The following is a 21652-nucleotide window of genomic DNA, read 5'->3' as shown; positions in this document are numbered from 1 at the left end:
GGCCTATGTGCTAAACGAATCCATGGCAACCATGATACATACGCAGACACGTTGCTAACTGCAAGTATATTGTGGAAGAAATTTTACTTATTATGCTCAATATATAATATTATAATCACAACTATAATTATTTCCTTTACTATATTTATTTATAAATTATACTTACACTGATTGTTACAATATTACACTTTTTACATTGTACATTTTTACTCATCATGCTTTAATTAATTTTTAAGGTTTATTCTCTTCATATACATGTTCTGTTAAAAAGTTCCCTACGAGGGTAAGATGACCTTTATCTGGCCCTTCCTCAGACCCTTAGTCAGACTGGTTCTGGTGGAGACACAACTATGTGAGGTTGTTTTGACGCCAGCTCTTGGAGTTGTGTGTCCATACTAGGTCTTCAGGAAGGAGGATTCTTTCTACAGAAATGTATAACTATTGTTTTTGCTCTTGCCTCCCCAGAGTCCTTCCAGTGCTCTTTTCTTTAATAATAAAAATAAATAAGTCAATGAATGAATTGTTCTGCTAAAAATTTAAAACATCCTTACTGTAAAATATTAATGTTAGCTGATTCCTTGTGTTATCAGAGAACTAAAAAGTCAGTGTAAAACATACATATTCTTATTTGTCATGAGCATATTAGGTGACAGGTGAGGGTGTCAGGATTGAGTATAAAAGTCATCAAAGGCCTTAGTCCTTTCAAACAGGGATGGGTCATATTTCAACACTTTGTGCCAAACTATGTCAGACAATCAGAATCAATGGCGGGTCCAGGAATCTACATAATAAATGCTACTTTGCCATCATGATATGTCAGAAACACATATTTTTTTTTTTTTTTTTTTTTTTTTTTTTTTTAACTTGTCTTGTCCAGCATCGTTGCAAACAGAATGATTGTCTGGCTGCTGTCTGGTGCTGGGCAATTTTACTCTATCAAGCAGGGATTTATACTACATGTATAAAGTCCCTCTTGATGACATGAAAAACTTTATTAAATCAGACTCTTAATGCTGGACTCGACCGGAGGGGACAGAGAGAGAGAGAGATAGAAAAGAAAGTAGAGAGAAGAGGGAGGGGAGAGAGAGGGACAGAAAGGGTGTGGGGAGTGCGGGTGGGGACTTAAAACATTATACAGAAAACCATGTAATCCATACTACTTGCAACATATATAGCTAAGATCATCCTGGCCAGTAGGTCATTACACAACTAGTTGATAATAGTAACAATAATAATAATCACAATAATAGTAATAATAATAATAGTAGTAGTAATAATAATAAGAGTAAGAGTAATAATAATAAGAACAGAAATAATAAAAAAAAAGAAAAAAAAATATGATAATAGATATAAGTGAAACTGCTGTATTCAAGAACACGCGCAGAGAAACCTGTGTGGATATGCTGGAGAACTCGGCCACATGGCGACGCAAAGACTGTGTGGAGACGTTCAGGAAGGAGTGACCATGCAGAGTGATCATGCAGATGCCACCTCACTTGAACAGAGGCCAGAGTCAGGCCAGCGGTCCCGAGACCCAGGCCACCAGCCCCCCCGTAGGCTACAGATCCCGACCGGTCCACAGAGACGACCACTCGCCCGCCCAGGAAGGCAGCAGCAGGAGACCCCAGCAGGAGCCGCCCCGCGGACACAGGGCACCGGCCCCGGCAGGCCGAGGCCAGCAGTCCCCGACCCCCCCGGGCACCGGCCGCCCGGGACAGACGGGGCAGAGGGCCCGGGCCCAGGAGCGCAGGGACACCCCCCACCCCCACAGGCCAAGGGCCAGCACGCCACCCGGGGGGACCCGGCCCGCCCAGACGGCCACCGCCAGAGGCCAGCCCCACACCCCAGCGCCCAGCCGCACACCCCGAGAACCAGTCCTGCCCCCCCCCCCAGACCAACACACACAAACACACACACTCTCCTTCCACTCCTCCATTCATCCTCCCACACATACACCATCCAACCCTTACATACTCTGTCCTCCCACACACACACACCATCCTTCCACCATCCATCCTTCCACACACACACCATCCTTCCACCATCCATCCTCCCACACACTCACCATCCTTCCACCATACACTCTCCCACACCTACCCCATCCTCCCACACACACATCATCCCTCCACCACTCATCCTCCCACACATACACCATCCTCCACCTTCACACCTCCCACACACACACACACACACCATCCTTCCACTACCCATCCTCCCACACATACATCATTCTCCTACACATACACCGTCCTCCCTCTCCTACACCAAACATCCACCTTCACGTACCCCATCCTCCCACACACACACACACCACCCCTCCATCACCCACTCTCCCAAACATACACCACTCCCCCACACACACACCATCCTCCCTCCCATACACCATCCATCCTCCTGCACACACACCATTCTTCCACCATCCATCCTCCCACACACTCCCCCTCCCTGCACCATACATTCTCCCACACATACCCCATCCTCCCCCACATACATCATCCCTCCACCATTCATCCTCCCACACCCACACCACCCCCCCTCCCACACACCACACATCCACCTCCACCCACCCCACCCTCCCACACACACACACCATCCCTCCACCACCCATCCCCCCACACACACACCACTCCCCCCCCCCCCACATACACACACACACACAAACAAACACCATCCCCCCACCACCATCCTCCCGCCACCCCACGCCGCGGGGGGACAGCCCCAGCCAGGAGGCGAGGAGACACGAGCCAGGCCCCCACCCCCCCCCACCCCGCCCCAGTCCCCCACTCCCCACCCCCAAAACAGCACCTTCCCCCCAGGGCCAGCAGCCAAACCCCCCGGGACAGCCCGCCCACGCCCCGGGCCAACGCGACAGGCCACCCGGCCCACCCCGCCCCCGGGCCATCCATGGAGACAGGGGCGCTTGAAGACCCCATCGCCCCTCCCTCCCCCACTAGTGAGGGAATATATTATGTGCTGTTTGCAATTAAAAAAAGAGGGTTAAAATTGGGGGGCAGTAACACATATTTTTAAGGTCAGACAGTTACACAGTGCAACTATAAGGTAAACAAAAAAAAAAAAAAAAAAGAAAAAAACTGCATTTCATACAAAACTTAATGTCTGGCCAACATTTTTAGACATGAAACCACTTGTTAAGTGATTTAACTGCAGCACATTCTATGCAATACAAACAACAAAAAAGTTTTCAGAAACCACCACTTATCCTGAGTGGGGTCGCAGGGGCAGTATCTGAAGCCCAGCTTTATTCTCCCTGGCCACTTATTCAAGCTCTTTTCATAGCCTTTCACCTTGTCTTCAGCACTTTCTTCTTTACTGGGCAAAAAAAAAATCCTGAAGATAAGGTGAAAAATTATGAATGCATTGACTGCCACATTGATGGATTTAGTACTGATGAAGATTTTGGCTATAAGCACACAATTTTAGGCAGTTTTTGTGAGTTTATGTAAACTCACATGAAAATTCCTTAAATTGTATTAATTGTTAGTTTGATGCGAACATAAAATATTATAACAAAGTAAAGTAACAAAAAAGTCTCATTTCAACTAAATCCCTACTGCTGTGTCAACTAAGAATAAATGCAACATATTAACTCTGGATTTCGCTCAGAGAAAACAGATGGAAAAGATTACAGGACTTCTGCCTGGACTTGGGAGGCTTCTTTCTGTAAACTACATAATAAAAATATTTTTGAACATTTCTTTTGAGCCTGATTAGAGAAACACAGCAAAAATATCTAGCTAGTTTTGACTTCCATCCTTCCTTTTGCAGTATAACTGCTGTTGAAAACATACTGAAAATAATACTGAAATAGTGAAAATAAAAAAACAAGACCATATACAGTATCTGTAATTATATGGATTCTTCTACAGACCATTGCGCTGATGAAAAAAAAAAAAATAAACCTCAACCTAACACAGTCAATTATGTTCAACAGCAATTTATTTTCTTCAAAACAAGTAATTCAGTTTTTCTCATCTGTATAATGTCATGTTCAGTATATTAACTTGCCATGTTCTGCTGTCAGCCCAACGCGAGTCGTACACACTTAGAAAATTACAAATGACACAACATTGACTTGAGTTGTTACATTGGGTCAACAAAAATGTAATTTAACCCAGTTTCTGAACATTTACATTTACTGTGTTGTACAAATCTGGTGGCTATCCTGCAGGTGGTGAAACATCCATTTTTTAAACCCGATCTCTCCAGTGCTATGTCAGGGGTGGGGGTCATCGGGTCCATCCCTACAGCTACTTGGCAGGATGTGCAATCGATGGTTGCCAGTCAACCGTAGGGCCATATTTCCTCTTTTTGTTGGAGCTTTGTTATGCCATGCTTCATAAGCTGGTGAGTCTTCCACAATGACATTTTATTCTATAACAAAAAAAAAAAAAAAAAAAAAATATGGCAAGTATGACTAATCCTTTGGTTTGGAGGGAATAACACTTTCTTTTCAGTAACTTACACAGAACAAAAACAAAGCAACAGACGGTAACATGTGGATGTTGTGCAACTTTGCTTTGTTCTGTGAACAAATTGCACTGATCTGCCAATGTAGTTCAGACATAACCCTTTATGGAAAGTGACAATATTGGGGAATCTTTACGATTAGTAATTGTATAGTTTAATACTGAGATTGCTTGCAAAATGAATTGTGACATACCACAGAATTAACAGAAATATGAAAGTCATGTTTTATGTTAAAGGAATGGGTCATTGTTGTTTTACAGCCAATGCTTCTTCAAAAATGTAGCTAGAAAATAAAAAAAATGTAACTGATGTGTTTCAGTCCACTTAAACAGTGTTCCTAAAATTTTCTAAAGAGTCACCGGTGCTACAAGAGAAAAAGGTTAGTCTGTATGCACAAAAGCAGTGTTCTTTCTACTCTATGTATAAAATACAAAGTAATTTTATACCTTGCCTGTAACTTGTGCAGAGATCTGCACACTGATGTGAGCAGGAAACAGAGGAAAGTGCTGAAAAGAGAGATTTGGTTCCAATAACAAAACAGATGAGGAGTTTATTAGTCAAAACAAGCAGCTGCAGAGCCTCCTAAGACACCAGACAGTTTTTTTTTTAACTTTTATTTATTTATTGATTGATTTATTTGTACTCACATGTGCAAAGTGTTGACCACCTAGAACTGCAAGGCAGGAAGCTGCTGCCTGGCTAGAGATTCCTGCACCTCCTTCCCCAGCAGTGAAGAGAGACATGGTGGTTGCTGACCAGAAGTGGGTCCATCCCTGCAGCCCCCCTCTAACACCAGTTAAACAAGATGCTGATAAAAGGTTACAGTTCTTCTGTGAGCCTCTAGATTTAAACTGCTCTCTCTACACTGCTTTCTGCAAAGCTGCAGACAGGATAGAGTTGGAAGATAAAATAGCCCCAGTTCAATATTGAGTTACATGAACAGAGGCCTCGTGTCTTAAAGATTAAAAAAAAAAAAAAAAAAAAAAAAAAATCTGCTAACATTTTACATTCAATTGCATTTTACTGTTTGTGACAGACCACAGAATATTTAAATGTTCTTTTTTTCTTTCTTTTTTTTATCATGCTTTGAAAATTGTATTTTTTAAAAGTCAATGGTGCATTTACTTACTATGTTAAATGTGATTTGGTTTGCATGGAGGTTGGGCAGTGCAGACAAAAAGAAAAAAAGATGTTTGTAGGATCATTTAATTTTGGCTTCACCTTTTGGTTTGGATTTGTTTTAAGTTAGAAGATGAAACATAATACCATCAGCCATTTCCTTCCACGCTGTGGTAGAACATTTTGGATTGCCCTAATCAGAGCATGAATTAGACTGAATACTCAAATCAAGTTATGGCAATAACAAACCTGTTCTGAAATGAAATTATATGGGTATATAAATGTAGCGTATAACTTTTGCACACATCCTGCCAAAAAAATCACTGTAGCTGCTGCCATGCATAACCCATCCTGTTAAATTCTGCACATGTAAAAACCTGCCGTGGGCAGAGGAATGCTCGAAACAATGTCAACATCATAAAAAGCGAGAAATTATTTTCTTTGACGGAGCCATATGCTGTTGATTTCATGGCTCCCTCAAATCTATTTTGCTTCAAATCAGTATGATGATCAGGCAATTAGAAGATTGGTTTAAGAGAGTCCCGGAAAGCTAAAATAAAGCCAAAGGGGAAGATATTCTCTATGACTTTCTAAAGTGTTACAAATATCTCAATGTATTTTTGACTCTGCAAGAAAATGTTCTTCAGTGTCACTTGGTTGCATTATTAAATCAGAAAAACCATAAAATCTGTGAGACAGCTTATTCAAAACAACTCCTCCATTAGTATTCTCTGTGGGCTTGGATATCATTTTGTCAGTTCAAGGAATAGAGCAGCTGAAGCAGGATTTGGGCGTAGCTGTACCTATGCAGATGAGAATCGTCTTCCAGATTACATGTGTTTAGTGTGCGGCTGAGTATTTATCCTCCACTGCTTTAATCCAAGTCGATGTGGAACAGGCTTTGCCTTCCCCCTCAGTGGCTTGGCTGGCAGTAGGTATTACCCATTACCACCACTGCACTTTGTCAACATGGCCAACAACCATGAGTTCATCCAGCTGAGCTGTAAATTTCCATGAGATATTTAAAGCATGAGGATTACTCATGCGGTTCAAAGCACATCTTAAGACATATGTGTAAAAATATTTATTTTTGTAAGAAAAATAATTCAGTGATTATTCTTCAAAGTATGTGGCAGTCAAAAGTTGCATTAATACCTCTTTTCAATATCCCTCTCTAATGTTGTATGCATTGTAAGAGATAGGGAGCAGCAGACTTTGAAGTTTGGCAGCTCCTATATCCTGTTAAATATCAAATACATGTATTTGTCCTCTCAGTAATCCCCATGAAGCTGCTATTCTGCTGCAGCACTTGAATGGTAGCCCAACTCTCTACTGTAAGGAGGCAATTTAAGACTGTGGTACATCCTATTACTGGGAGGAGGCACAAGCCTCTCTTTTTATTCTTTGCACTTTGCCTCGAATCAAATTTCTCTCATGAGATCATAATGGATGCATTTAGGTTTCTTCTTCTTCTCTTTTCTTTTTTCTTGTCTTTAAGTGTTATGGCTGTTTTAATGTTATAAAGTACATTGATGACGGAAGCTGAAGACATTAGCCACCACAAAACCCAGCAACAATTAAAATGACCGAACAAGTTGTTTGTTCAAACCCATCATTGTAAGACATAGGTGCATCCTCTAAACTACTGCCCCTAAAGATATGATGTATGATGCTTTTATTTATTTATTTATTTATTTTCCCTTATTCACTGAGACACTGAATTAACACTAGCTTAAGGATACAAATCAATGTAGTTACTTTTAGGTTATAGATAAATCATAATTAAGGGATGAAGTGGTCTCTTTTCTAATGCAAAAGTCACTTTATCAAACAGTGCCATTTTCTTTGATGCAATATCAGCACATAATTTTTATTGACACCTTCAGACTTCCTTGTTGCATTTAACTAATAGCATCACTTAGTATTAAAAAACATAAAGAATAGGTCTAAAATACTTTGCGAAGTCTCTGCCATCATCACTATGTTCATATTTTACATGTGTTGTTCTCGTGGCTAGAAGTGTCTCATATTATTTGAATGTATTTAAAGGTTGGTATTTCCAACAAAAACATACAATCCACAGGATGTTTTTGGGGAAAAGCCCTGCCACTTGTACTTCAGCCCTTTCCCTATATTATTGCCAAGCATAATCCAAATTACATTCTGGCATTTTGTTTTTGTTGTTTCTATGAACTTATGCCAGTCAAAATTGTTGTCTGGTTCTCAGTCTGCATCCTCTTGAGACAGCCATCCATGTAACTGTTCTTTATTTAACAACCGTCAAACTATTCTTCAAATCAGCCATCTTCACTTTAACTGTAAGCACAATGAATTTATTATTGAATTGAGAAGAATGATGAGTGAGAAAAAGTGACTAAACAAGCACTCATTTCCACATTTAGTTTCAACACAAAGCCACTTTAACAGAGAAGTTCCTGCAAATTGTTGCAAACAAAGCAACCCCTTTATATGACAGCCATGGCTAAGAAACAATCATTTGGATATGCTCATGCCACTCATCTATATTCCCTTAATGTAACAGCTGCACTTTATTTAAGCATAGTCTCTTTACTAAGACTCTGCTGCTTTTTAAAGAGCCTTCTGAAAACAGTGTTTATACACCTCTTTTGCACTGTTTGTGCTGTTATATACCAATTACCATTCAGTGTTTGGGAAGCATTGCAAAGATTATTCACAAACACCAAAAGTAGTTTGAAACAGTGTTTAAAGACAGCTTTGATGATATTGAGACATTATTTGCAGGGAAAATGAGAGCATTGGGATTTGTCAAGATAACTATCTCAACTGTGGTATTCTTCAAAATTTCTTATTAAACAACATTGAGGTTCAAATGTTGGATCTATTCTAATCCTCTTATTAGAGCACATTTACAATAGAAAGATGACTCTAACACCAGCTTGAACCAGTACTGGATGCATTTTCATCAAAAAGAGGGGTGTGTAAGTAGCAGGCTGAGTGCTCAGTGGCTGGAGTGGATCAGGAGTTGGTGTACAACAAAGAAAATGTAATGGTGCACACAAGTCATTTTTTTCAGATTTTTTTTGTAGCTTTTGTAAATGGACTATTGACATTCATTTAGCTTCATTAATGGCTATTGTATAATATGTAGGGCAAGCTCGAGCAACGTCCATGATCGTAAATTGGAAAAAAAGAATGGATGGATGGATGGGTGGATGGATGGATGTTTATCATGGTATGAGCAGAATAGGAGTTTAAAGACCAGTTAATGTTTCTGTGATCATTTATTAATGGCCTCTGTTGCACTATGAAAATTCTACTCTGGAAACTCTGCTTGGCTTTCACTGTAAGTCAAATATTGGTCCAAATAGTTTTGGCCCATGTTAACTTACGACTCATGTTTTATGAAACAGTTAACAATTGACTGTTCTTACCTTTTGGCTTCTTATATGTATTACAAGTCAACACAGTCTAAAAAGATATACCATTGTAAGCCAAGTGCACTTTTAACTGAGATTATTTTGGTAAAAAATAGCTCTGTGCATCCTCCTGTTTGCTTTTATGGCATCAAACTGAAGGACAATCTCAGAATGTCAAGATCGCATGGTGCAATTTCCTTTTCAAGGAAAACTTTGCAAGAAAAGAAGCATAGAGGACTGATTTCATGCTTCAGCAACACCTAAATAGCATATCTAATGTTAAAATTCACCTCAAAACCAGAGAATTTACGCATTAAAAGCTGCAGGTACACCTGTAATGCATTTTATTTTTTAAAAGTGAAAACAATTAAAAAAAGGAAAGAAAAAAAGAAAAAGAAAAGAATGTCTCTATTCCAGTCCTTCTTAGAAACATCTCCTGTCTCATGTCTAAGTGGCTTCATGTCAGTGCTTATCATAGTAAATGTGTTTTTCCTGCCACACGTATTATTCACCATGCATGAGGGACACTTAAAGCCTTGCGGTCTGCTCAGGTCATGCAAAAACATCCAAATCAAAGCTTTCTCATTTATTTCTAATAGTCAGACCATCCTTTGAGTCACAGGGCCAGGGCTGCATAGCTGTGATTCATGACTCTGACCTCATAGGGCAGTATCAGTCACTGAGCAGCGCTCTGACCTTATAGGCTTAGACTACCTTTTAATAGCAAAAGAAGCCGCCAAGTCTAAAGATATTTGAATAGTCTGTGTAGAGGCAAAAATGGCTGCAAGACCGAAGTGAGAGCTCTTGCTGTCTTTGTGATTTATCACAGTTGGCCAGTTTGAAGTGTGTGTCCTTATCTGTAAAGAATTATGAGTTGCAATTTAATTGGAGGGAATTAGTGGACATTTTGCCTTTAATATCCATCAAATTAATCTCTAACTATGTGTCTCTCTTTCCCTTGCTCTCTCTTCAGGACATCCAGAATGGCTTTCAGGATAAACCTTTGCACTTGATAGAACTACACTGAAGTTCACATCCATTTGCACAGCTTCTCATAAACTGGGAAATTCCATAATGTAAAGTATCTTGCAGTTTTTTTTTAAAACTCCAACTTTGGGCCATGACCCTTAGAGGATTTTCCAGGACCACTATTTCCAGAGTTTGGATTTAAATCAGCTTTTTGTTTGCTGGGACCACTGCGCGGGTCTGCAGCAGTGGCTATTGGTGGCAGCTGCTGCGGCAGTGGTGGGAGGACCTTGCCGCCTTGGAACACGGGGATACATTTACAAAAGCAAGCACCACCATGAGGATATCCAGCACCTCCTGTCTCTGTCCCTTCTTGGTCTGCCTCTGCTTCATCCAGAGGTGTTATGGAGCGAGCAACCATGTCCCCACCAAAGTGCCCTCCAAGAACCAGACCAAACTGGCCACTGGAGAGACAGAGGTGCACCACAGGCCTAAACGAGGTTGGATCTGGAACCAGTTCTTTGTTTTAGAAGAACACATGGGACCAGATGCACAGTATGTGGGAAAGGTAAGTTTTTATTCAACTGTTGTAGCCTGTAAAAAAAAAAAAATAATAAAAAAAAAGACTATTTTCATCCAGAGAACTTGCTATTGAACAGCTTACTTGGCACTTTTCTCCCTCCTCTTGTTTATTGAAAAATGGGTTTCAAAAGGAACGTGCTGTTCTGCTGCAGTAGATTGCAGTGTCGGCATGATACAAGCTCTCTCTCCCTCCCTCATTTTGATGTGAAAATTGTAGTCTCATTTCAGAATTTATGCATGTATTCTTTTTATGACATTACTCATGTCTGTCCCTTCCCGTCTGACATGGGCTAAAACATGTTGTACTCTCTGTAATTAAGGAGTGCCTAACAGCATGGGAAGACAGTAATGCAAGACCATAACAAGTCTGAAAGTGAAACAAGTCCTCAATATCAAGCTATCATTAAACTAAGATATTGAATTTAGTCTGTGTGAAATTAAAACCAGATGTTCTCTCTTGTTGAGAAGTTCACCACAGTGAGAAACTGGAAACTACTGAAATGGTACTATGTGAGCCAGGGTGTTTGGTGTTGTTAAAAATTTTTACAAATATAATTTCACTCATGTCAGAGTAATTGATAGCCTTCACAGTGAAACAGATAGTAGTGGGTGTTTTTCCTGCTTGTTTAGAGCATGGTGCAGTCCGGTTGTTGGCTGTTGGTGGTGACTTTTCTGTTAGCTCCAGAGTAAGCCATAGGGAGGTGGTTAAGTCCTCTGCTTGCAGATTTCCTGCCCTTATCTCCTGAAATGTGAAAATGTGTTTCTCCGCTGCAGTGATCATTATTCCAGGCACTCAGGCACAGCCTAATCCTCAACTGCACTCAGAGAAAGAGAATGAGAAAGGCAGAACGCTTCTCTGACTGCACATATGTCTGTATTTCAACCATTTGATGAGGAAAAGCAAAAACGGAAGGATGAGGAAGGATGATATGCTTGGGCAAAGGTTGAGAAAACAAACAAACAAAAAAAAAAAAAGCAACAAACATTGATTTCTGCTTTGGATGTCAACTTCTTCAATCAACCTGGGGTTTTAATCGGCTGTAAAATCATGAAGCTGATAGACATGTTGTTTACTGTAGAAACATATTTTAGTTTTCATTGTTTGATGCATGAAATCGTAAAATCCCAAAGTGTTAAAAATTGTGCCTTAAGAAGGAGCAACTCCAAAAGATGTTTGCAGAATATTCAAAGGGCCAGTATATCAAGGCCCTAACTGCATAAAGATGCGCTTACTCTTACATCAAATTATTCCACTGCTTTGAAGTTGGTTATTGTAAGCCTGGCCGGCTGTTCTGTACTACTGTTAGAACTACCTCAAGGGTTCCGTTGTTCCTTATGTTTATTTTATCTGCCTGAAAATGTGTGTATGCTGGCTGCTGCTGATGAAGGCAAAACAAACATAAACAGCTAATCCTGGGTGATAATAAAGCACTGAGAAGAAACATAAACATTATTAAGGAATCAATTTGACATGCATGTTTAAAGTGATGAGGTCTCCAGATGGCAAGCACAAAGAAACATTTAATTATGTGGGTTGGGACTAGTGTGCAGTGTCCTAATGTCCTAAAGGAGACAGAATGACCCTTAATTAGACGAAAACAGCAGTGGAGGTGGAGGAGGAAAGGAAGGAGGATTAATGCACTCTGCACATACTATGCTGTATTTTTATTTATTTATTTCTTTTTTCTTTTTCTTCTCTTTGCTTGATTTAAACTCTGGACATTAGTGAGCAGTAAATGAGCAACTCTACTGTAGGGAATTGCCAACAGTCACTTTGACGATAATTGGTTCATCATAAGACGTGAAAAATGAAACAGACACTCCATGATAAGATTAATACAAAAAACAGTCCAGAGGTCCAGATGTTTGAACATAATGTAACGGACGTATAACAAAATGTATGACTTGACAGTTGAAAATCCTTTTTCAAAACCATAACTCTCTCAAAAAAGAAAGCATAGAAAGACTTCTTGGAACAAGTGAAGCGGCCAGTCTGTCAAGAATGTTCTAATCCCTCTGAGGTATCCCATAATCCCCAGTGACACCTTTCTGGGGGGCTGACGCACTTGGGAAATGACAGCTTTGTGCATGAGTGAGACGCAAATGTTTGTAGGGGACAGGGCTTGTCCTGATACTAGACAGGAGACAACCCATTCTCATGATGGAAGGTGTGAATGTCTTCATGCCAGTCAGCTCAGTAGGGTGCTTTGAAGTAGTCAGACAGGTTTCAGATTGGATGGTAATTTTCAGGAGATGATGCAAATCCCAAGTTCTGAATGGATATGTGCTGAAGTGAACTGTCTGCTTTGACTTAGACGAGGTACATTTGTTGGATAAAACAAAGCAGACCCTTGGTCACAAAACCTCAAACTATCTCTGGTTATAAGGGCACTGCCACAATAAATACTTTCAATAAAGTGATATTTGACAGAATGGGTGCTTCATCCGAGACTAGAGGAGTCCCCCTCGTCTTATCCTGCGTTCATTTTCAGAGCAAAGTGGAAACTTCGAAGAAAGATGCCCAAAATCTTTTATTCATGCGTCTAAAAATGGATTGCGCTGTGACAGAATCAGGCAACTGTCTTGTCTATACTTTAAAAGAACAGTGGGGGAAAAGGAAAGCAATGTTTTTTTTGTTTTGGTTTGTTTTTTTTTTTTATTATATTGCTCCTAACCTATAATGCAGTGCACGCAACAAGTTCTGATGGCAAATATGATTATTTTTAAGATAGTGAATGAAAAGCTGATGTCATGGTGCACTGACTTTTAGGCAGCTGGGTTTGATCAAGCTAAATGATATAAGAAGTTTGTTCCAAAGTTGTGACCTTACATATGCTATGCATCAGTAGCCTATCGTGTTTCTATGTACATGCTGTCAAACTACCCTCTAAAAATCCTGTTTTAATCCAATTCTGATCAACAGAACATGATGAAAATGACATCAGTCCACTATAAGTAAAGAAAACACTTTTACAAAAGAGAGAGAGAAAAAACTTCAACGTCTAAGATTCTAAAAAAATCCCAAACACTAGTGAAACTCCTATGCCCACTGACTATGACTCAATAAAAGAGACAGGCAGCTGGATTTATTTGAAAGTGTTATAATTGGTTTACTTCATTGAATAGGCACAAAAATGGGGTCAGATTTTTTTTCCAGTAATTAGATTCCAGCACAAATTAGCAGAGCTTGATTTGCAACTCACGCAAAATGCATCAAAAAACAAGAATCTGAGCTGAGGTACTGTGTCAAGGTCAGTAATTCAGTGTAGCATATTGATCTGTGCTGTTTATCTTCTTCCTCAGCAGCACAATTCAATTTCTCTCATTCATTTTGTCTTTTTTCCCATCTCCACCTCTCCACTTATCTACAAAATGTGACCATTTTGAACAATGTTTTAGCCGAGCTAGACCAAATTTAACCAGGCTCCTAACTGCAAGATATATATTTTTTTCCTATTTATGAATCTATTTTAAATTTTAGGAAATTCTGGTTCTTGTGTGAATCTGTATTTATTTTTGTCCAAAGCCAACAATTATGATCATGATGCAAATAAACAACCAACTTCATATACCTGGAAGAAGCTTAGGGAAAAGTCAAATGTTTACATTGTTTTCCAGCATTTAATAGAGCTGATGAACTTTGTGTGAAATTGCACAATTATTTCCTACTATTAATGCTTTTGAAAGCCTGTAAGGCATGTAGATTTCTTTTTACTCAATACTGTACTTTTTTCTAATCAATGGATATTATTATTTATATGGGTTAGCTTAAATATTTAATCATTAATAGGCTTATACTTGAACAGTGACATACAATTAAACTGAGAAAGATAATTTAATTGTTAACTGCAACAAATAATTGTCTTACAGGTGTGACAACCAGCCTCAGTGTTTGAAATCACTTAACGAATATTGTGTGAACACATGGCTTCGGCCTTATTTCTCAGTGAGCAGTAGATGTGATTTTTAATGTTTCAAGAAATCATATTGCTTATTTAGCCTTTATTTTCACTTACTATATCTAGCCCATTTTTCGCCAGGGAAAACAAGTCTTTACTTTAAGTTAATTCAAATATCACATAAAAATGCAAATATCATGCTAAAATCACAGAAAGTTGGTTGATTTTAAGTTTGAATGCCTAGAAACCCTTGTCTGTGATGTGTTTGCAGCTTCACATACTGACAAAAGGAAACTATATTTGATAATATGACAGTGTTTTTACTGGTGAATACATTGTGGTCAACATACGGTCATAACTTGAACACATTCAATGTTTCATAACTATAGAAGTGGGAGCTGAATACATAAATCTAAAAACTGCCATTGATTTGACATTATTTATAAATGAAAATTTAAACTATAATAAGTAGACACAGTTTTCATCAGAATCACCAATGTCATATTGTGGAGAAAAAAGGCAAGATTGCAATAAAAATACTGTACATTTCTTCAGCTAAGCAAAAGTATTTTCTGTTTATTTACTTTATTTAATAGTTAATTTGTCTGGGACCCCATACAGTAAAACATTAAACTTATATCAGACTGAGCAGAGATGCACTGCACCAGATTATAGCTTCCTAGCTAGTTTCCATCTGCAGTCCCTGTAGCAGGCAGGAGAGAAATTTGAGTGCAAATGTATATTAAAATATATACAGTATTTAAAAAAAGGATTAAAAACAGGTACATAAAACTCATTACAAAATATACTTGGCATAAAGTGTGAACTCATACAGTGTCCAGAAAGTCCATTCCATTCAGTATAGAAGATGCTGTGCCATAGTGCAAATTGATGGTAATAAAATACATAAAAAAAACTTTGCAAAGCAAAAGAGGTAATGAGGTGTTACTTACAATTGAGACATTAAGATACAATAACGTACATTAAAGTGTTTATTACTAAGTTCATATTTACCATTTAGATGCCTTTTACATTACTTCTCAACCAAGGGATGCACAGCTATTTAACTACTGTACGTTTGAGGAATCTTCGATCATTACTCGTTGTATGGGAAGCATCCTCACGGTCTACTCAACTGATAATCATGTTCTTCTTTATTATTGGTAAAGTCACAATGTGACCAATCAAAAGCTGGAGAAATGGGAAGCTAAGTAGTTTAACACACATTTATTCAAGAACTGCAGAAAATAGTATGTCTGCTGTGTGTGCAGGCATGCATAATTTCTAAAGTGCTTTCCTCTGTCTTTTGGTGGAAATGTTCAATTTCAGCACCATTTAGACACTTGAGACCATTTCCTTTTTCTTCGTGCGTGAGCATGAAGTCAAAATATCTAGAGCTGATCTGCTGACAGTTTTATTTCTGTCTCATTCAAATTTGAAATTTTAGCAAGAATTAGGAGCAGAGCCACTAAATTAGTGCCGGAGTTGCTTCTATGACTTCAATAATCTCATTACCGTACATCAAGAAGTCAACTATCCTGCTAGAAAGACGGTGACTCATCCTGTGTCTCCCTCCAGATGTCAAAATAGAGGACAACTATTAGGGCAGATTTGTGTGATGTACACAATGGCATGTCTGCAGCACGCCCCTCATCACTTCCTCTTGATGTATGGTCATTAGGCAGGAGTTCCATCATCAGGGTTTGCTGTGACTGTTACAAATCAATCATGGAGAAGGGGGTGCTCAGAGGAGTTGATTGGGAGGGAGCATGGCCAAAGTGTGGTAATAATCAGACAATCAAACACACCCACATGAAAAGTGATTAAGTCCTCTCGAGTGAAATGTAAGAGCCAAGATTTAATCAAAAACAAACCCACCCCCTTTAAAATATGAACCCAAGACTGATCATCAGTTAGGGGAGGACAGTCCTTTCATTTCTCCTTCTTTTCATCCCCTAACATCCACATTGAAAGCAAAAAAAAAAGCTTCACACCCTGATTCTCACTTTCAATATTAGAGCAATGCAATATTAATGGATCTTTTAGAAACCGCACAAAGGAAATGTCACTATATTCATGTAATGTTTTTTCTTATTTCAAGAGTTACGAAATCAGATCAAACAAAGCACACAAAAATAAATGAAGCCTGTCCCTTCACTCATGCATGCATCTTTTGTGGTGTGTATGCTGTAAGCTTATTTAGCTTTCATGAGGTTATGATAAACCCGAGGATCTTTGCAATCTAACTTGCTGGAAATTTAGTTTGTAAATCAACATTGGACCAATTAGCAGAAATGTCAATGCAGTCATCAATTTCCAGTCTTATTTCCAGCAAGTTCTGCCTCTTGTTTTCCACCTGTTAACTTTTGATGCCGATCCTAATGAGTGGACTTATCAGTGGTAAAGCAAGGGCCTTTTAAGCAGGCACAAAGCAAAGAAGGCAAGCCAGGCACATACATTATGTGGATTTGTAAACTCAATTCAACCAAGTCATTACAAAGGCCAGTCAACAGTAATGCAATTCACCAATGCACATGCATTATCTAGATCTGTACAATGAAAAGGACAAAGGCAGTGAAGATGAGAGGGGTAAAATGAAGGTCAAGCAGTACAGCAACTTACAATGTATCTGGATGGTACTCAGTAGAGCAAATCTCCACCAGTCTTGTCTAATTGTGAGGATTGTATTACATATCATATTTCCTATGCTTTATTAAAGGTTAATGGTAAGCTTTAAATAATTTCCTCGACCTCTCTTGAAGTGTAGGTCCGTTTGTTTGAATTGCAGCCCCTTTCTGAACCTTTTGGCTGATTACTGCAGAGGCAGGTGGCCACTCGGCTCTATTTTTTCAGTTGACGAATTTGTTCAGCAGTATGGTATAACAGGTATGGTGCTTCTACCTAAACTAAGACGAAAGCTTTGTTGTAGTTGTCAGATCTGCTGCATTTTTTTTCTTTTTCTTTCTTCTTTTGTTTGCAAGTCCTTTTGTGAATGTTCTTTTTCGTGATATGTTCAACGCAAGGTAGCTACACTAGTGAACTATGGAAATTGTGGCCAAGGGATTTAGTTTTTATCTGTGGTGATTAAGTGATCCTCTGATTCACTGAGTACTCTGTAATTTGGCTCTAGATAATTCAGGCTCTTTTGAGAGGTGAGGTTTTAATGCTTTTCTACATCATAGAAGAAAGCTATCAATAGATTAAACCAAAAGTGATAAAAAACACAATTTTAATGGAATTTGCCCTGACACATATGTCAGGAATACCTCTCTGAGAGAGTCACTTAAATCTGCCCTATTTGTAAATATCACACAAGAAGATATCCGGCAATACCTGATTCCAAACTGACCAATCACAAGGCAGTACCTCCGCATAACCGTCTGTGTAGCAGGGATGCATGTCAGGTATGGAAGAGGTGTGCGTTGAGCCTCTGTGGACCTACGCAGAGCCTACAACAGTGATGCAGATGGTGCAAGCATAAATCCGTATTTAGTGTTATCACAGATATATTACATATTTGGTTACAAATACTTCTTACATTATTTTAGATTGCTGAGTAAATACATTTACAGATTAACATCACATGGCACATATAGTGTGTGCAGAATTATTAGGCAAATGAGTATTTTGATCACATCAAAAAAAAAGCCTATTACCAATTAAGCATATCAGGTGATGTGCATCTCTGTAATGAGAAGGGGTGTGGTCTAATGGCATCAACACCCTATATCAGGTGTGCATAATTATTAGGCAACTTCCATTCCTTTGGCAAAATGGGTCAGAAGAGAGATTTGACGGACTCTGAAAAGTCAAAAATAGTGAGATGTCTTGCAGAGGGATGCAGCACTCTTAAAATTGCCAAGCTTTTGAGGCGTGATCACCCAACAATCAAGCGTTTCATTCAAAATAGTCAACGGGGTCGCAAGAAGTGTGTTGAATAAAGAAGGCGCAAAATAACTGCCCATGAACTGAGGAAAATCAAGCGTGAAGCTGCCAAGATGCCATTGGCCACCAGTTTTGCCATATTTCAGAGCTGCAACATCACTGGAGTGCCAAGAAGCACAAGGTGTGCAATACTCAGGGACATGGCCAAGGTAAGGAAGGCTGAAAAACGACCACCACTGAACAAGACACACAAGATAAAACGTCAAGACTGGGCCAAGAAATATAATAAGACTGATTTTTCTAAGGTTTTATGGACTGATGAAATGAGAGTGAGTCTTGATGGGCCAGATGGATGGACCCGTGGCTGGATCAGTACAGGGCAGAGAGCTCCACTCAGACGCCAGCAAGGTGGAGGTGGGATACTGGTATGGGTTGGTATCATCAAAGATGAGCTTGTGGACAGGGATGGTGAAACCGAGGCCTCATGAATCATCGAGCCAACTTTGACCCAAATGTTTGAAAATGGCTTGGTGTTCTGAATCATTTGACCAAACCAAAGCGCTCCATCTGCTGGCTGTGGGAGTCTGATGTATCAGAAGGACAGCGTTGACACCTCACATCTGTCATCCCTATCTCAACTTTGAATACGTGTTCAATAAACGATACGTAATCTACCATCCGAGTGAATATTTATTTTCTGTTGTTCATATAAATAACAAGGAGGGTTATTAGGTAACATTTGTTTAGGTAACAGAATTGTGGTGTAACTTAAGTAAACCAATCTGTAATGATAGTAGTTACTCAGTGGGAAGGCATGAGGGAAGGAGTGTTTGTGCAACGGGTATAGTGACTGTGTTAGTTATTTCATACAGTTGTAATAAAATTGTTTACTGTTTTATGTGTCTTATTATTTATAATAGATATTGCAATTGCGTGTTATCGTCTACCTCATGAGTTGTTTTCTTTTGCATAGCTGATCGTTGTTAAATGTGGCACAACAGTTTATAGCACACTGCACATTTATGTACATAGATTTTTTTTTTTTTTTGTTTATCTTCTATGTAGTTTTTTTTTTTTTTTTTTCAAATAGTTTATTTTTATTTTATAATGTTTTATGGCATTCAGGTTTGACGGCAAAGTAAGATTTTCATTGTTCAGGGAAACTTGTTTCCTTACTGTGCAAATGACAAAGACACTTTGAATCTTGAAATGTATTATGAGAAACAAAAACTTTGGCAACATTGTGATGTGTCATAGATTTTTATTTAAAAACGTATTTTCTGTTAGGCTTCAGTCTGCTCCTCTTCTGGTACACTAACTCTCCAGCTTTGGAGAGGTTGCACCTGAAAGAAACACAAGAACAAAATTGTAATTAACCAAGTTTAAAATCATTAAATTCTCTGCTGATGGTGATCAGAAACCAGCTTGGTGTCTAAGGTCCTGCAGGTTGTGGTTTTCCTCTGCAGCTGTAGACTGAGAAGTTTCCTCTGATGCTTCTGGTTGAAGTTTATGATTAACTTTAAAGTCTGCTCTTTGCAAGGCTATTTAAAAAACATCTATATAAAGAAAGGGGAATTAAACTTACCTGTGATGTTGAAGGCACCGCCTGCTCCGTCCTTCTCTCATACTTCGAGCTCCTTCAGCAGTTACTCTGGCAACGGCGTCTTGCGCAGACGTTTGTTTCCCCAAATCTCTAAAAGCTAAATGTGATTCAATATAAGCTCATGCTGATGTGATGCTTTTCCTAAATTTGTTTTCAAAATGCAATGTCGCACAATCGCTACAGAATCTCCTCTCAAAAACACGCGATCTCCTCAGCGTTTGGAATCTGAGAGATTGACAAGCCCGGTCCCTTCAAAGATCCCGCTTGCTGCTCGATACGCGCTGATGACGTAACGAGGCCTCGTTTGGTCTATCACGTGACTTTTGGCATGCTGAATCAATGCTCAGAGACAATGCTCGCAACACTTTCGTGTCACATGCTCGACACGTGATCGAGCAGATCAGCTCGAGCATAACATCCCTACTTGTGGGACCTTTTCGGGTTGAGGATGGAGTCAAGCTCAACTCCCAGTCCTACTGCCAGTTTCTGGAAGACACCTTCTTCAAGCAGTGGTACAGGAAGAAGTCAGCATTGTTCAAGAAAAACATGATTTTCATGCAGGACAATGCTCCATCTCACACATCCAAGTACTCCACTGCGTGGCTGGCCAGAAAAGGTCTAAAAGAAGAAAAAATAATGACATGGCCTCCTTGTTCACCTGATCTTAACCCCATAGAGAACCTGTGGTCCCTCATCAAATGTGAGATCTACAGGGAGGGAAAACAGTACACCTCTCTGAACAGTGTCTGGGAGGCTGTGGTTGCTGCTGCACGCAATGTTGATCGTGAACAGATCAAGACACTGACAGAATCTATGGATGGCAGGCTTTTGAGTGTCCTGGCAAAGAAAGGTGGTTATATTGGTCACTGATTTGTTTTTGTTTTGTTTTTGAATGCCAGAAATGTATATTTGTAAATTTTGAGTTGTTATATTGGTTTCCCTGGTGAAAATAAAAAAGTGAAATGGGTATATATTTGGTTTTTGTTAAGTTGCCCAATAATTATGCACAGTAATAGTCACCTGCCCACACAGATATCCTCCTAAGATACTAAAACTAAAAAAGCCCCACTCCAACTTCCAAAAATATTCAGCTTTGATATTTATGAGTCTTTTGTTCAATGCGAACATAGTTTTTGTTCTATAATAAAATTAATCCTCAAAAATACAACTTGCCTAATAATTCTGCACACCCTGTATAAAGCCAAATAAACTAGCATTACATCAATAACCAATATCAAAGAAATGGGCATAAATGGAATTGCTATAAATGTAATTCAGACATACAATAACAAAGAACAAAAAAAACAAAAAAAAAAAAAAACAAGGGAAACTGTTTTTAAACAGTAGCATATATGGTTATGAACCTAAGGAAATATGAAACAAAATTCATATATCCAGTTGTTATTGATCAGTCTCATTTTTAAACTCCATTTTTTTTAAGTTCTTAATTACCAATCCTTCAGTCTTCATTTGCTCTTGTATGCTCAAGGGTTTGCTGTCTATTTGCATCTTAAGTGCCAGCTTTAAATTCATTAAATGCATTAGGCAGCAATATGAAAATGGGCAAAATTACTGTTTGTTGTTGCAGTATTAATGTTCCAGAGGTGGATTTCTGTCAGGTTTGCTTTCTTCCTCAAATCTCTTTCCTTTTCGTAATTGACTTAGACACCTGGCAAGTGGCAGCAGAGTTAAACTGTTTCCTGTGAGTACCA

The 21652-nt window shown here is 39.1% G+C and overlaps 1 protein-coding gene across 1 annotated transcript in view; it reads left to right on the top strand.

The window, feature by feature from the left end:
* LOC121629179 (cadherin-18) overlaps nucleotides 1–21652 on the top strand; it is a 117729-nt gene that overhangs the window by 24011 nt on the left and 72066 nt on the right. Inside the window, exon 2 of the mRNA XM_041968774.1 lies at nucleotides 9979–10539. Within this exon, the coding sequence (XP_041824708.1) occupies nucleotides 10309–10539 (231 nt within the window). The 5' untranslated portion in view covers nucleotides 9979–10308. The remainder of the gene's footprint in view (nucleotides 1–9978; nucleotides 10540–21652) is intronic.

The sequence above is a fragment of the Melanotaenia boesemani genome, chromosome 18 (genome assembly GCF_017639745.1).
Source record: "Melanotaenia boesemani isolate fMelBoe1 chromosome 18, fMelBoe1.pri, whole genome shotgun sequence".
NCBI classification, from domain to species: domain Eukaryota; kingdom Metazoa; phylum Chordata; class Actinopteri; order Atheriniformes; family Melanotaeniidae; genus Melanotaenia; species Melanotaenia boesemani.
This window is presented reverse-complemented; position numbering and strand designations above follow the sequence as displayed.